Source organism: Oncorhynchus tshawytscha, linkage group LG27, assembly GCF_018296145.1.
Source record: "Oncorhynchus tshawytscha isolate Ot180627B linkage group LG27, Otsh_v2.0, whole genome shotgun sequence".
Classification (NCBI taxonomy): Eukaryota; Metazoa; Chordata; class Actinopteri; order Salmoniformes; family Salmonidae; genus Oncorhynchus; species Oncorhynchus tshawytscha.
Window position 1 is genome coordinate 138,765 of NC_056455.1, and position 18,378 is coordinate 157,142.

Here is an 18,378-nt window from a genome sequence, read left to right on the forward strand (position 1 = left end):
TTGATATTGCCTAAAGTTTAAAATTGTTCTGACAATTGTTATAGAATCACTTGAATTTACTGATATAAGTTCATAAAGTAAGTTACTGAATTATTTACAGAAAGTATTTAAATGATTCGCAGAACATTTTTTTGAGTTCTTCTATATTTCCTACAGAGCTAGAATTACTCTGACGATTGTTATAGAACCGCATATATTCACTGATATATTGTTCCAAAAGGAAATCGCCGAATCATTTCTAGAAAATACTTAAATAAATCACTGAACAAATTCAAATTACTGCTGGAGAGGCACACACGTAACTGCCGCTACATTACTAATCTGACCACGGGTGGGGGCGCATATGGGAGAACTTTGAGCTAGCGATACAGTACATCCCAGGTCTCGAACAGAGACGGGCTGAGTATACAAAGATAGAAATAAGCTACACAAAGGACTGACTAAAACCTAGACAAACGCATTATACACATTATCAGACGAATTAGATAAAAAGTTCTGCAGCCACCACGCCCAAACTCGGATTCAATGAATATTTAGATCAGAGTATAATTCATGTAGCGGGAGGTCAAGAACAGTATGAGAAAGTGGAGAAAGTGTGGAAAGGATTACGGTTAAAATGGACACAAGCAGGTTACTTTAGCGGGGGACCCCCTACAGGGTGGAATCTCCAAGATATGCAGAGAAAGCTACAGGAAGACGTAGGGAAAGCAACGGCAAGTGAGACAGAGAGGAACAAAGCTCATTGGTTCAAGAAGGAAGGGACTAGAGAGAGAAAGCGGGCAGAAGCAGAATTAAATGTAGGAACATGGGCTATAGAAGTGTGTAGGAGGATGCAGACCAAAAACAAACCAGATATGATGTGCGTGGCTTCTGCGTCAATGGGGGATGTTAAAGCTCCGCCTGAGGACTTGCCCACGGCTCCCCCTGAGGCCGTTTCTCCCTCACTATATCCACAATTGACAAAGGAGGCAGTTCAGCCCCCGCCATACTCAAAGGGACAAAATCACCGGAGCCCGTCACACAACCCATTCCACGGTAACAACCCATTCCTGCCCAGGGCACCTCCCGCAATACAGGCTCCAGTTCTGAGAGTAGACCAAGGGGAGTTAAAAGGGGAAATGACACTGGGGATAACGGGTGGCCATATTGTATGTGAACAGCTCGAAACTGGGACTCCAGGCGCAGGAGGCCTCCCCCAGGAACGGAGGCCGCAATGCTCCTCTGTGAACTCGCTCACCTCTGAAACCAGAGGACACCTACAAACAAGATTAGATTCAAACCACTTCTATCAGACGGATAGGGAGGACTGTCATCAGAACATGGATATCGAAAACGAAGAAGAAATTGGCATGGTGCTCACCCCAGTTCCGATGGGAGCTCCAAACGTGACTAAGATTTTTTTAATTTTTTTATTTATTTCACCTTTATTTAACCAGGTAGGCTAGTTGAGAACAAGTTCTCATTTGCAACTGCGACCTGGCCAAGATAAAGCATAGCAGTGTGAGCAGACAACACAGAGTTACACATGGAATAAACAATTAACAAGTCAATAACACAGTAGAAAACAAAGGGGGGAGTCTATATACAATGTGTGCAAAAGGCATGATGAGGTAGGCGAATAATTACAATTTTGCAGATTAACACTGGAGTGATAAATGATCAGATGGTCATGTACAGGTAGAGATATTGGTGTGCAAAAGAGCAGAAAAGTAAATAAATAAAAACAGTATGGGGATGAGGTAGGTGAAAATGGGTGGGCTATTTACCAATAGACTATGTACAGCTGCAGCGATCGGTTAGCTGCTCAGATAGCTGATGTTTGAAGTTGGTGAGGGAGATAAAAGTCTCCAACTTCAGCGATTTTTGCAATTCGTTCCAGTCACAGGCAGCAGAGTACTGGAACGAAAGGCGGCCAAATGAGGTGTTGGCTTTAGGGATGATCAGTGAGATACACCTGCTGGAGCGCGTGCTACGGATGGGTGTTGCCATCGTGACCAGTGAACTGAGATAAGGCGGAGCTTTACCTAGCATGGACTTGTAGATGACCTGGAGCCAGTGGGTCTGGCGACGAATATGTAACGAGGGCCAGCCGACTAGAGCATACAGGTCGCAGTGGTGGGTGGTATAAGGTGCTTTAGTGACAAAACGGATGGCACTGTGATAGACTGCATCCAGTTTGCTGAGTAGAGTGTTGGAAGCCATTTTGTAGATGACATCGCCGAAGTCGAGGATCGGTAGGATAGATGCAGGAGCTGCTGCAATCATCAATAGATTGAGCTAAGGAACTCAGGGAGCTTATGGCTAACCAAGATAACAACAGACAGGGAGCCTATCGTGTGGAAGGCATAATGAGAGGAACAGTAACCGAAGTCACTGAATCAATGGGGTCCGAAACACTCCGTCGGTCCTCCAGAATCGCTGATAGAAGAGAGCGAGAGCAGGAGATGGCAGGACAGTACCCCCTGCGACCGACACCTGGTGATGCACACACTTTGGAGTACCAGCCCTGGAAAATGACTGATTTAACAACCTTGATGGAACAGATGCCTAGCTTACATGGGGGAGCTTCAGCGTGGCTACTCCAACTGCAGACTCTTACATCAGGCCTGCAACTCTGCCTAGGAGACATGAAAGCACTACTAGCAAGAGCCACTGATCACGGAACCATGGAGGCCCTCATGACAGCAGCTGGCCTTGAATGGCGGGCCCCAACACTCCCCATAGACAACTTCCGTACTAGATTATGGGAAGTTTTACGGAGAGCATACCCTACAGAAAGAAACCATGCCACCTTATCCTCCTTTACAATCAACCCAGGTGAGCAACCTGCAGCATACCTGGACAGGGCTAAGACCACATGGAGATCGGTCCACGAAGAACCATTCAATCACACTGATACCACACTCAGCATGTGGAAGGAAATGGTGGTGAACGGGTGTCCTGGAGATGTTAAAACCAAACTCAGAGGAACAGTGGGGTTGATTGCACTTCCTCTGACCCAATTCAATACGCATGTGCACCACCATGTATCCCAACACCACAAGGAAAGAGGGGGAGCTGAGAGCCAGGTCCAGTCCCTCCAAGTTCAACTCTTGAAGCTTCAACTAAAATAGGCACAGAAAGGTGAGAAACCTAAAAAACAAATGCTTGCAGAAGAAACTCAAGACCAAGGGGAGCAGCCAGATATCACTCAGATAGTAGCACAGACTGTCTCTCAGATGATCCAACAGCAGGCAGCCTCACACAATGCCACTAGGGGGGCCCAACCACCCCAATACCCTCCCCCACAGCAGTATATCCTGTAACAGCAACAGCCAGCATACAAACACCCAGGATCTAGCCACATGCAGCAGGAGCAGCAAGATTACAACCTACCACAGTTCCAAGGTATGGCAGGGAACGCCATGCCCTGGCCATGAAGATTCCCACCACCCACGGCAGGAGAAGGGAGACAACATTTTCAACAGCACACTGAACCAACTATGATGTGTGAAGTTGAGGGTGTCCCCCATCAATTCCTGGTAGACACAGGATGCACCTATTCTACTATCAAGTTCCCTCAAATACTACTGAAAGTGGAGTGGAAGTATCCACCAACCCTCCCTCTTCAACACCTGATCGCCCAGCAAGAATTATGATGATGCCACTCCAGCCGACGCCCACGCTGTCTGAAACCCAAGAAGTACACTGGCTAAAATGCCTACCCACAGGGCCCACCAGTATGTGCAGGTACGAAGTTGACATGGGTTGAAGTCCTGCCTCTGGTGCTGATGGCCATGAGAGCCTCACCAGGAGCAGGCACCCATCTCTCTCCTCATGAGATAATGACTGGAAGAGTCATGCCTGGTCCACCAAGGGAGGGAGGTCATATGCCCGCTCTTGATGTACAACAAATTGTAATGTCTGATTATGTGAAAAAACTGACGGTTCTCTCTGCAGCACTCTCTACCCAGGTTCACAAGGTCCAGGAAGGGGAGCTGCCGGGGGACACGCCACCACTGAAGGTAAAGGTTGGTGACTGGGTGAGGGTTAAAAGTCCACAAGATAAAGTGGCTGGAACCCAGGTGGACTGGACCGTACGAAGTGAAGGAGGTTACTTCACACTCAGTCCAGGTCAAAGGTAAATCAGGCGCACCTTGGCACCACCTTACACATTGCACCCTAGCCCCAACTCCTTCCAGAACACTGACTGAAGTCAGAGCTGATTTGAGCGGCCTAAATTCGATTCCAAATGAAGACACTCCTTCCTCAGGTGATGCGGCATCAAACTCCGCCTCCCCTGAAAAAGGAACCTCGCCCAGATAGAGGGACATTTCTCCCTCCCTGGGTGAGGCTGGGGATATCTGGCCCTTTGTTTGTAATATTCCTACTGATCTTTGGGGTGTCCTTAGGCACTCTCTCATGGTTAATAGAACAACAAACACATATTAAAGCATCAACCCCTCTCACCCCAACCCCTATCCCTGATAACATTCCTAGCACCACTCCCTTCAATCTCACACGCACCAAACGTAGGACTACACCTACAGACCCAGCATGCACACCAGACAAGGTTAGAAGCACCACCTTATGTATACCCACGACTGGAACCACCACCTTTCTGCTATAGTTTTCACGTCTAGTAGACGTGAAGAGGGGGATTTGTCATATATGTATATATATGTAAACATTCATACACATAGCTCATATATTATACAGCGCCAAGCCAAACCGCCTGACTCAAGTCATCTTACCTACCCCTGTTAAAATAGGAACTAGCTCACACAGCCAGCAATAAAACTACCCCCCTAACACTATCCCCTCAGCTTTGTTGTCTCCCGACCCCAGGAAACAAAGACATTCCATCGCAAGAACACATACACCCAGCCATAAAACTGACCCCCTCTGCTCTCCTGTGTCAGATTTCCTGATACACAAATGTCTCCTTGTATAAACACACATCTCACTCAGTCCAGGTCAAAGGGAGCTCAGAGAACAAGACTCTGCTATGCACCAATGGGGCCCGCTCTGGCTAGAGCAAGGCCCGCCTCCAACCCTTTGTGACCAGTCAGAAGACCAAAACGACAAGACTCCCTACTTTATTCTATGTATAAAAATGAATGTAACCTTTGTATAAGGCCTCTTTTTCACCTGACTCCTTGCCGAGTTATATGAACTAGATCCGTGCACGTAAAACTGCGGGACAAGATATCTTTGACTCATTAAAACTGTCTTTTGTTACAACTGAAATCCACTCTGTCCAGCGTCCGTGATTTGGTCTCAACTCTCCAATATATAAACACCATCAGAACAGGCACAGGGCCAGATTGGATGTGTCTTTAATTAGTGTCTAGCAAAGAGTCAATCAGCTCTTTAAAATCCAGTTTCAACTGTTCAGAGCTGCCCTTCATAATGTCATTAAAAGCCACATGGACTACGATAGAATTGATTTCCATGTCCTGATATAGCACATTCAAGAGCAGCTTAGTAATGTAATTTACTCAATCTCAGGAATATGACATTGTTTTTGCACCAGGAACAGTCACATTTCTTACCATGGAGCTGCCTAAAATCACGGCTGGCGAGAAGGACAAGGAAATCCGCCCCCTCCTTCGCTTCACAAGATTCGGGGAACCCTTTGAGGACAGGCGAGAGGCAGGATAACTTCAGCACGTAACTCCCGGCGCAGGCCTACGACAGATGGAGAATCCCCACTAGATCCAGAGCAGAGATTGCAGGTTGCCGACATCGAATTCAAAATCGTAGGGGAAGGAGTAGGACACAGGAACCCCCAGCGACGAAGGTGCAGGAAGATCAGGCTCCAGGATGGTGAAACTATTCGCTGTTTTTATCCGCACCGGGCCTCTCGTTGGGAGTGTAGACTGCTTTGTGGGAGGCCGCTGCCTTTAGCTTCCACGGCTCGTGACATGCGACCATCTTTGATTGCCATACTCCTCTTGCTGTGCTCCTTCGACTCCTCTATCATATGGGGGAGGAGAGGTAGGAGATGGCTCCCCTGGCGAATGAACTCTGTGCAACCCCAGCCAGTCAGATAACAACAAACAACAAGAAGGACATGCATCCAATAAGTGCGAACGCCGTCCAGCCACTGGCGGAGAAAAGGTAAACATTTCACGACTTGCGCGATCAAGGAAGCCACCTCAAGCCTATTATCCTTGGCAAGCAAACAATAGCCGTATTGGAACTCTGAGTGATCCAGTTTGCCCTGAAACAAAGCGTAGTAGATACAGCTCCTACAGCACAGGAACCATTCATTTACTTCTCCAGACAAGAGGGCTCCACTGGAAAACTCATCTGGGACTAACTTTGTTAGCTTGATGACTAGCCGCTTAGCTAGGTTAGCAGATCTGTCAAGCAAGAAAGAGCTGTTAAACCTCGTTGTGGAATTAATGCAAAAACAAGATTGGTATTTATATTCAACAAAAATAACCAACCAAGTGTTTCCAGCATGGCTACTGTATGTCTTAGAGCTGAGCCTACTGTATGTCTTATATCTGAGCCTACTGTATATCTTAGAGCTGGGCCTACTGTATGTCTTAGAGCTGAGCCTACTGTATGTCTTAGAGCTGAGCCTACTGTATGTCTTAGAGCTGAGCCTACTGTATATCTTAGAGCTGAGCCTACTGTATGTCTTAGAGCTGAGCCTACTGTATGTCTTAGAGCTGAGCCTACTGTATGTCTTAGAGCTGAGCCTACTGTATGTCTTAGAGCTGAGCCTACTGTATGTCTTAGAGCTGAGCCTACTGTATATCTTAGAGCTGAGCCTACTGTATGTCTTAGAGCTGAGCCTACTGTATGTCTTAGAGCTGAGCCTACTGTATGTCTTAGAGCTGAGCCTACTGTATGTCTTAGAGCTGAGGCTACTGTACAGTGCCTTGCGAAAGTATTCGGCCCCCTTGAACTTTGCGACCTTTTGCCACATTTCAGGCCTCAAACATAAAGATATAAAACTGTATTTTTTTGTGAAGAATCAACAACAAGTGGGACACAATCATGAAGTGGAACAACATTTATTGGATATTTCAAACTTTTTTAACAAATCAAAAACTGAAAAATTGGGCGTGCAAAATTATTCAGCCCCTTTACTTTCAGTGCAGCAAGCTCTCTCCAGAAGTTCAGTGAGGATCTCTGAATGATCCAATGTTGACCTAAATGACTAATGATGATAAATACAATCCACCTGTGTGTAATCAAGTCTCCGTATAAATGCACCTGCACTGTGATAGTCTCAGAGGTCCGTTAAAAGCGCAGAGAGCATCATGAAGAACAAGGAACACACCAGGCAGGTCCGAGATACTGTTGTGAAGAAGTTTAAAGCCGGATTTGGATACAAAAAGATTTCCCAAGCTTTAAACATCCCTAGGAGCACTGTGCAAGCGATAATATTGAAATGGAAGGAGTATCAGACCACTGCAAATCTACCAAGACCTGGCCGTCCCCCTAAACTTTCAGCTCATACAAGGAGAAGACTGATCAGAGATGCAGCCAAGAGGCCCATGATCACTTTGGATGAACTGCAGAGATCTACAGCTGAGGTGGGAGACTCTGTCCATAGGACAACAATCAGTCGTATATTGCACCAATCTGGCCTTTATGGAAGAGTGGCAAGAAGAAAGCCATTTCTTAAAGATATCCATAAAAAGTGTCGTTTAAAGTTTGCCACAAGCCACCTGGGAGACACACCAAACATGTGGAAGAAGGTGCTCTGGTCAGATGAAACCAAAATTGAACTTTTTGGCAACAATGCAAAACGTTATGTGTGGCGTAAAAGCAACACAGCTCATCACCCTGAACACACCATCCCCACTGTCAAACATGGTGGTGGCAGCATCATGGTTTGGGCCTGCTTTTCTTCAGCGGGGACAGGGAAGATGGTTAAAATTGATGGGAAGATGGATGGAGCCAAATACAGGACCATTCTGGAAGAAAACCTGATGGAGTCTGCAAAAGACCTGAGACTGGGACGGAGATTTGTCTTCCAACAAGACAATGATCCAAAACATAAAGCAAAATCTACAATGGAATGGTTAAAAAATAAACATATCCAGGTGTTAGAATGGCCAAGTCAAAGTCCAGACCTGAATCCAATCGAGAATCTGTGGAAAGAACTGAAAACTGCTGTTCACAAATGCTCTCCATCCAACCTCACTGAGCTCGAGCTGTTTTGCAAGGAGGAATGGGAAAAATTTCAGTCTCTCGATGTGCAAAACCGATAGAGACATACCCCAAGCGACTTACAGCTGTAATCGCAGCAAAAGGTGGCGCTACAAAGTATTAACTTAAGGGGGCTGAATAATTTTGCACGCCCAATTTTTCAGTTTTTGATTTGTTAAAAAAGTTTGAAATATCCAATAAATGTCGTTCCACTTCATGATTGTGTCCCACTTGTTGTTGATTCTTCACAAAAAAATACAGTTTTATATCTTTATGTTTGAAGCCTGAAATGTGGCAAAAGGTCGCAAAGTTCAAGGGGGCCGAATACTTTCGCAAGGCACTGTATATGTCTTAGAGCTGAGCCGACTGTTTGTCTTAGAGTTGACCTACTATATGTCCTAGAGCTGAGCCTACTGTATGTCTTAGAGCTGAGCCTACTATATGTCTTAGAGCTGAGCCTACTATATGTCTTAGAGCTGAGCCTACTGTGTGTCTTAGAGCTGACCTACTATATGTCTTAGAGCTGAGCCTACTGTATGTCTTAGAGCTGAGCCTACTATATGTCTTAGAGCTGAGCCTACTGTATGTCTTAGAGCTGACCTACTATATGTCTTAGAGCTGAGCCTACTGTATGTCTTAGAGCTGAGCCTACTATATGTCTTAGAGCTGAGCCTACTGTATGTCTTAGAGCTGACCTACTATATGTCTTAGAGCAGAGCCTACTGTATGTCTTAGAGCTGAGCCTACTGTATGTCTTAGGCCAATTTACATAATTTGAGTCAATTGGAGGTGTGGATGTATTTCAAGGCCTACCTTAAAACTCAGTGCCTCTTTGCTTGACATCATGGGAAAATCATAAGAAATCATCCAAGACTTCAGAAAAATATTGTAGACCTCCACAAGTCTGGTTCATCCTTGGTAGCAATTTCCAAACGCCTGAAGGTACCACATTCATCTGTACAAACAATAGTACGCAAGTATAAACACCATGGGACCACACAGCTGTCATACCGCTCAGGAAGGATACGCGTTCTGTCTCCTAGAGATGAGCGTACTTTGGTGTGAAAAGTGCAAATCAATCCCAGAACAACAGCAAAGGCCCTTGGGAAGATGCTGGAGGAAACAGGTACAAAAGTGTCTATATCCACAGTAAAACGAGTCCTATATCGACATAACCTGAAAGGCTGCTCAGCAAGGAAGAAGCTACTACTTCGAAACTACTCCGAAGCCACTGCTAAAAAAAAGCCAGACTACGGTTTGCAACTGCACATGGGGACAGAGATCATACTTTTTGGGGAAATGTCCTCTTGTCTGATGAAACAAAAATAAAACTGTTTGGCCATAATGACCATCATTATGTTTGGAGGAAAAAGAGGGGAGCTTGCAAGCCGAAGAACACCATCCCAACCGTGAAGCACGGGGGTGGCAGCATCATGTTGTGAGAGTGCTTTGCTGCAGGAGGGACTGGTGCACTTCACAAAATAGATGGCATCATGAGGAAAAACATTTATGTGAATATATTGAAGCAACATCTCAAGACATCAGTCAGGAAGTTAAAGCCTGGTCACAAATGGGCCTTCCAAATGGACAATGACACCATGCACCATGCACCATGCACAGTTGTGGCAAAACGGCTTAAGGACAACAAAGTTATGGTATTGGAGTGGCCATCACGAAGCTCTGACCTCAGTCCTATAGAAAATGTGTGGGCAGAACTGGAAACGCGTGTGCGAGCAAGGACGCCTACAAACCTGAAGGCTTCCCAAAACGTTTGACCCAAGTTAAACAATTTAAAGGCAATGCTACCAAATACTAATATAGTGTATGTAAACTTCTGACCCACTGGGAATGTGATGAATGAAATAAAAGCTGAAATAAATCATTCTCTCTCTCTACTATTATTCTGACATTTCACATTCTGAAAATAAAGTGGTGATCCTAACTGACCCAAAACAGGGAATTTTTACTGGGATTAAATGTCAGGAATTGTGAAAAACTGAGTTTAAATGTATTTGGCTAAGGTGTATGTAGAATTCTGACTTCAGCTGTATATATATATATATATATATATATATATATATATATATATATATATATATATATATTCAGTGGTATTTTAAACCCAATGCATCTCGTTTATCTCCAGCTCCAACCACACAAACAGAATCTCCTAAATCTTCTCTCTCTTAGCTGAGTGGGAGTCATAGCTAACTACGTCATACAGTATACTAACCTCTGATTGGCTTCTGATTGATGCCCAGGTTTGCCCAACGTGGACTTCCTGTACCCGCTCTCTCCTCTCTCCTGTCTCCCTCCATCCTCCCCAGGATCCCGAGGTACTGAGCTGGCCCGTTTGGAGCCGTGGTGGCGGTCAGGGTGGTCCTCGCTGCGGCTACGTCTCAGACGGCCCTGCCGGCCCGGCTCGCTAATGCTCTTACTGCGACAGATCTTCTGGATCAGGCTCTGGGACACGGCCTCGTCGAACCGCTGTCGGTGCTTCTTGGGGATGAAGATCCTGGTGAACATGGTGAGAGAGGGACCAGCATGTGAGATGAAGGGAAAGTAGGGGGAAAGGTGGAGGGGTGGAGAGGTCCCTTTGGATCTAAGGGAGGGTACCACCAGGTAGACTTTAGCAGTCACCCATCAACAGTCTGTGTCACCTCTGCCCGGAACAAGAGGTAAGAGAGGAATCAGAGAAAAACAAGGATGGTGTTGATCTACGGAGATCCCCGGGAACCAGAAGATGTTACTAGAAACCTCAGAGAACACCCTCAGCAGTCTGCATCAACTCTAGTGCCAAAAACCACACCACTCATACCAAAGCCCTGATCTGAGATTCAGAGGAAAAGGTCAGAGCTGGAACTGAGAATCAGGTATCCAGGATGGAGAAGAAAATCCATTCAGCTGAATACAAATCACTGTTGACTTGGTGAAGTAGATTCATCATAAAAATATACTTAGAAATCCATAGATTGACAAAAACTAAACAAACACACTTCTTCTTAAAAGTATTTATCTTTCCATTTAGCCACTGTAGTCCATGGATACAGAGGAGGAGAGATTAGATGGATAGAGAGAGATTTCTATAGAGCCAGTCAGTGAGGCAGCTCTCTGTGCAGTGGCGTCATTTGCTACAGTGTGGATTCTCACTGCTGCAGCATGAGATACCAATACAGCAACAGCAAAGGTGTGGGAGTAAGCAATATATAACTCTACCACCTCTCTCTCCCTCTCTTTCTCCCACTCTCTCTATCATCCCTCCCTCCCTCCGTCCGTCCGTCCGTCTGTCTGTCTGTCTGTCCGTCCGTCTGTCTGTCACGAGGTGAAGGACTATCATCTTCTCATCTTGTAGACAACAACACAGATAAAAGCCATCATGTCTGGTCTGTTTGTCTTTAGTAGCATAACCAAGAGAATAGTGGTGCCATGTTCATCCTAGAACTGATGATGTGCTAATTGAAGATGTAAAACATAGGGCTCATCACAGCCACACTGAGATGGAAAAGCAACAGCTGACGATGAACACAACTCATTCAGTGATCAGGAACAGCCAAGAGGGCAGCACAGCACAGCACACACCACCCACACACACACACACACCACCCACACACACACGTACAAACACACAGAGACACGCACACACACACCACAGGCACACACACACAGAAGACAGCTGACAGCTGGTTAAAACAGGAACATGTGTGAACAACGTCGCCTAATTACAGATAGATTGTTCATGTAAATTCAAACAAATGAACATGGCATCAATACAGATGGATTGCTAATGGAAATTCAAACAAATTAACATCGCATCAATACAGATTAAATTGTTAATGAGAATTCAAACAAATTAACATCGCATCAATACAGATTAAATTGTTAATGAGAATTCATACAAATTAACATTGGATCAATACAGATGGATTGTTAATGTAAATTTAAACAAATTAACATTGAATCAGTAAAGATATTTTGTTAATGGGAATTCAAGCAAATTAACATAAATCCAACACAGATCATGTGAGTACATATAAATATAATTGATTAATATGATCAAAAGATTGAATATAATGATAATAATAATTATGACTGAAATCAGATTGAGCTGATAAACACAGAGAAAATGAATCATGCTGGTCATTCAATGTGTCACCCCTGGCCCTTCAGTGTGTCATCCCTGGCCCTTCAGTGTGTCATCCCTAGCCCTTCAGTGTGTCATCCCTGGCCCTTCAGTGTGTCACCCCTGGCCCTTCAGTGTGTCACCCCTGGCCCTTCAGTGTGTCACCCCTGGCCCTTCAGTGTGTCACCCCTGGCCCTTCAGTGCGTCACCCCTGGCCCTTCAGTGTGTCACCCCTGGCCCTTCAGTGTGTCATCCCTGGCCCTTCAGTGTGTCACCCCTGGCCCTTTAGTGTGTCACCCCTGGCCCTTCAGTGTGTCATCCCTGGCCCTTCAGTGTGTCACCCCTGGCCCTTCAGTGTGTCATCCCTGGCCCTTCAGTGTGTCATCCCTGGCCCTGGTATTGTTGACCCCTCTGAGTATCTCCTAGCTTTTGTTCCCATGATTAGATGAATCATATGATGAGTGGCCAGACATAATTTATAATGAAGTGGAGAATTACGGGAACCAAACTAACTGGCCACGTAATTATAATATGACATAAACAGAACAGAAAACAGAACAGAACACAGAGAAAGAGAGAGAGAGAGAGAGAGAGATACTCAATCATGAGGCATCAAAGCCAAAGGAACTGAGTAACATTAAGAAATGCTATAGATGGAAGGAATACAGTTTGGAAACCTACCAAAAAACAATTAGGCAACAACAAATTCAATCCCTTTTAGACAATTTCCTGGGTAAAATGTTCCACTGTAATAGTGAAGGTGTAAACTTGGCAGTAGAAAATCTTAACAGTATATTTGACCTCTCAGCTTCCCTATCAAATCTAAAAATCTCAAATAGAAAACCGAAGAAAATTAACAATAATGACAAATGGTTTGATGAAGAATGCAAAAATCTAAGAAAGAAATTGAGAAACCTGTCCAACCAAAAACATAGAGACCCGGAAAACCTGAGTCTACGCCTTCACTATGGTGAATCACTAAAACAATACAGAAATACACTACGGAAAAAGAAGGAACAGCATGTCAGAAATCAGCTCAATGCAATTGAAGAATCCATAGACTCTAACCACTTCTGGGAAAATTGGAAAACACTAAACAAACAACAACACGAAGAATTATCTATCCAAAATGGAGATGTATGGGTAAACCACTTCTCCAATCTTTTTGGCTCTATAACAAAGAATAAAGAGCAAAAACATATACATGATCAAATACAGATCTTAGAATCAACTATTAAAGACTACCAGAACCCACTGGATTCTCCAATTACATTGAAAGAGTTACAGGACAAAATAAAAACCCTCCAACCCAAAAAGGCCTGTGGTGTTGATGGTATCCTCAATGAAATGATCAAATATACAGACAACAAATTCCAATTGGCTATACTAAAACTCTTTAACATCATACTTAGCTCTGGCATCTTCCCCAATATTTGGAACCAAGGACTGATCACCCCAATCCACAAAAGTGGAGACAAATTTGACCCCAATAACTACCGTGGAATATGTGTCAACAGTAACCTTGGGAAAATCCTCTGCATTATCATTAACAGCAGACTCGTACATTTCCTCAATGAAAACAATGTACTGAGCAAATGTCAAATTGGCTTTTTACCAAATTACCGTACAACAGACCATGTGTTCACCCTGCACACCCTAATTGACAACCAAACAAAGCAAAACAAAGTTAAAGTCTTCTCATGCTTTGTTGATTTCAAAAAAGCCTTCGACTCAATTTGGCATGAGGGTCTGCTATACAAACTGATGGAAAGTGGTGTTGAGGGTAAAACATACGACATTATAAAATCCATGTACACAAACAACAAGTGTGCGGTTAAAATTGGCAAAAAACACACATTTCTTCACACAGGGTCGTGGGGTTAGACAGGGATGCAGCTTAAGCCCCACCCTCTTCAACATATATATCAACGAATTGGCGCGGGCACTAGAAGAGTCTGCAGCACCCGGCCTCCCCCTGCTAGAATCCGAAGTCAAATGTCTGCTGTTTGCTGATGATCTGGTGCTTCTGTCACCAACCAAGGAGGGCCTACAGCAGCACCTAGATCTTATGCACAGATTCTGTCAGACCTGGGCCCTGACAGTAAATCTCAGTAAGACCAAAATAATGGTGTTCCAAAAAGGTCCAGTCACCAGGACCACAAATACAAATTCCATCTAGACACTGTTGCCCTAGAGCACACAAAAACTATACATACCTTGGCCTAAACATCAGCACCACAGGTAACTTCCACAAAGCTGTGAATGATCTGAGAGACAAGGCAAGAAGGGCATTCTATGCCATCAAAAGAAACATAAATTTCAACATACCAATTAGGATTTGGCTAAAAATACTTGAATCAGTCATAGAGCCCATTGCCCTTTATGGTTGTGAGGTCTGGGGTCCGCTCACCAACCAAGACTTCACAAAATGGGACAAACACCAAATTGAGACTCTGCACGCAGAATTCTGCAAAAATATCCTCCGTGTACAACGTAGAACACCAAATAATGCATGCAGAGCAGAATTAGGCCGATACCCACTAATTATCAAAATCCAGAAAAGAGCTGTTAAATTCTACAACCACCTAAAAGGAAGCGATTCACAAACCTTCCATAACAAAGCCATCACCTACAGAGAGATGAACCTGGAGAAGAGTCCCCTAAGCAAGCTGGTCCTGGGGCTCTGTTCACAAACACAAACACACACTACAGAGCCCCAGGACAGCAGCACAATTAGACCCAACCAAATCATGAGAAAACAAAAAGATAACTACTTAACACATTGGAAAGAATTAACAAAAAAACAGAGCAAACTAGAATGCTATTTGGCCCTACACAGAGAGTACACAGCAGCAGAATACCTGACCACTGTGACTGACCCAAAATTAAGGAAAGCCTTGACTATGTACAGACTCAGTGAGCATAGCCTTGCTATTGAGAAAGGCCGCCGTAGGCAGACATGGCTCTCAAGAGAAGACAGGCTATGTGCTCACTGCCCACAAAATGAGGTGGAAACTGAGCTGCACTTCCTAACCTCCTGCCCAATGTATGACCATATTAGAGAGACATATTTCCCTCAGATTACACAGATCCACAAAGAATTCCAAAACAAATCCAATTTTGAAAAACTCTCATATCTACTGGGTGAAATTCCACAGTGTGCCATCACAGCAGCAGGATTTGTGACCTGTTGCCATGAGAAAAGGGCAACCAGTGAAGAACAAACACCATTGTAAATACACCCATATTTATGCTTATTTATTTGATCTTGTGTCCTTTAACCATTTGTACATTGTTAAAACACTATATATATATAATATGACATTTGTAATGTCTTTACTGTATTGAAACTTCTGTATGTGTAATGTTTACTGTTAATTTTTGTTGTTTTTCACTTTATATATTCACTTTGTATGTTGTCTACCTCACTTGCTTTGGCAATGTTAACACATGTTTCCCATGCCAATAAAGCCCTTGAATTGAATTGAATTGAGAGAGAGAGAAAGAGAGAGAGAGAGAGAAAGAGAGAGAGAAAGAGAGAGAAAGAGAGAGAGAGAGAGTCACATGTAAAAAATGAACTAGCTAATTATGCAGATAAAAACAAGCTGGGCAGCTAAATCAAGCAAATAGCACACCGAGAAGCTCTTCAGAGACAATAAGGATTCTAGCCACCACAGGGGAATGCTCTGCTAATTAACCATGATTATTCCACAGTGCTACTGAGTTATTCAGACACATGGAGATATATTTAGAACTCTTGCTGGTCTATGGAAATTTATTTGTGGACACTTCAGAACTGTGGTTCATTATTGTTGCGCTGTACTTAGGCAGCATCATGTGTGGCTTGGTATCTCACCAAACCACACAGTTGCTCTCTCTCTACTAACTTTCTACATTTCTAGCCATACCATCTGCCATCCTTGTGTCATTCAGCGATATTTCTGATAAAACCTCATCCACTACAACTGAATGTCACTGTGAATTTCACTGTGAAATGCAAGGTTCTCTTTTCAAACAACCGCCTCATCATAAAAGTTGTGGAAACTGTCTTACCTTTGGAACTAATTGAGATTTCAACTAATATGACCTAATTTGCAGCAGAGTAGAGTGGTGCTCTATAATAATCTAAGACGGTGGAGGGATCTCTCCAAAGGGAGGAATGACAAGCAAAAATATAACTGGAAGACCTCAATTTATTTATATTCCAGATGTGAGAGACTGTCACCATTTCTTGCTTTGCTTTGCCACATGCCTGCCTGACTCTGTCTGAAGGCCTGACTCTGTCTGACTGCCTGACTCTGTCTGACTGCCTGACTCTGTCTGACTGCCTGACTCTGTCTGACTGCCTGACTCTGTCTGACTGCCTGACTGACTCTGGCTGACTGCCTGACTCTGCCTGACTGCCTGACTGCCTGACTCTGTCTGACTGCCTGACTCTGTCTGACTGCCTGACTCTGCCTGACTGCCTGACTCTGTCTGACTGCCTGACTCTGCCTGACTGCCTGATTCTGCCCTGACTGCCTGACTGCCTGACTCTGTCTGACTGCCTGACTCTGTCTGACTGCCTGACTCTGTCTGACTGCCTGACTCTGTCTGACTGCCTGACTCTGGCTGACTGCCTGACTCTGCCTGACTGCCTGACTGCCTGACTCTGGCTGACTGCCTGACTCTGTCTGACTGCCTGACTCTGGCTGACTGCCTGACTCTGCCTGACTGCCTGACTGCCTGACTCTGTCTGACTGCCTGACTCTGTCTGACTGCCTGACTCTGCCTGACTGCCTGACTCTGTCTGACTGCCTGACTCTGCCTGACTGCCTGATTCTGCCTGACTCTGCCTGACTCTGCCTGACTCTGCCTGACACTAAACGACCGGTGAACATTAAAGGTTGAGCGGAGATATCATTATGTGGTTTAGAAACCAGTGACTAGGGTCACTGTGTCGCTGGTCAATGGCCATCAGACACAGATGTTGTACAGAAAGTCAATAAACAAGGTCAGTTTCTCTGAAATCACATTATGGATCATCAACATCTCCACTCTAAAAAGAAAAGGTACCTGGAGTGTCCTTTAGGGGTTCTTCAAAATGAAACTGTGGGGGAAACCCTCTTAAAGTTCTTCGAAGAACCCCTTTTAATGGATCCTCAAAGAACCTTTTGAAGAACCCCTTTTAATGGATCCTCAAAGAACCTTTTGAAGAACCCTTTTAATGTATCCTCAAAGAACCTTTTGAAGAACCTTTTGGGGTACATTTTTGAACTACCCCCCTCCCCTGTTATTATTATTCTTAATAATACGCGTAACAATAACAAAATATTTGAGTTATCAGTGTTTATTATGATTTTAGTGGCAAAGCAGAATACAAAAATCTAAATCTGAGTTGATATTCTCCGTATTCACAGTCAGAATGATTTTTCAGTGCATGGTGATTCTTTTAGTACAGTTCACAAACACAGTAAGGCAGTTTGATTATGCATACTATATAACTAAAACTAAATGTTTTCTGTCATTTTCAACATATTTAAAATATTCTTAACACAGGGGGAAGTGTTTGAATCCAAAAAATAGTAATTATACAGATGTTTAACAAAACATGCACACCACCGTATTCATACCTTGGTTTTTGTAATACATTTGAATGAAAAAAAAAAACTGTTTTGATAATGGTTTTCATACACATACCTTGTGGTAAATGGTATATTCATTGAAGAGGTAAGGGAGGAGGATGGTACATATGATCTGCATAACATACCAATACCAAAGGACATACCTTTGTATGCCTCCTCTTCTGTATACCTGCAGACACAGACACAAAAATGAGCAGTTCAGTCATCTGCACACAATACAGCTAGCCTTCAACATGTTCTCATAGCCTACACTACATATTCTTACCTCTTTGTTGATTGATATACATTCAATGGCGTCCATTTTCTGTTTTAGAAAGATTTGCACAAATATGAAAAGATAGATGGCATCATCATAAAACAACATCAATTTAGATCATACAAGGGACAACCCTTACCTTAAATTGAGGAGCTCTTTACATTTTTCAGTTAAGTGACTGCACCTGCTGTCCTTTGAAATTCAAATCCAAATGTTTCAATTGG

General features: G+C 43.9%; 1 protein-coding gene across 1 annotated transcript in view; it reads right to left on the reverse strand.

The window, feature by feature from the left end:
* Window positions 1–18,378, reverse strand: part of LOC112261264 (delphilin) — a 60,592-nt gene that overhangs the window by 31,081 nt on the left and 11,133 nt on the right. Inside the window, 1 exon segment of the mRNA XM_042307038.1 lies at window positions 10,388–10,669. Within this exon segment, the coding sequence (XP_042162972.1) occupies window positions 10,388–10,669 (282 nt within the window).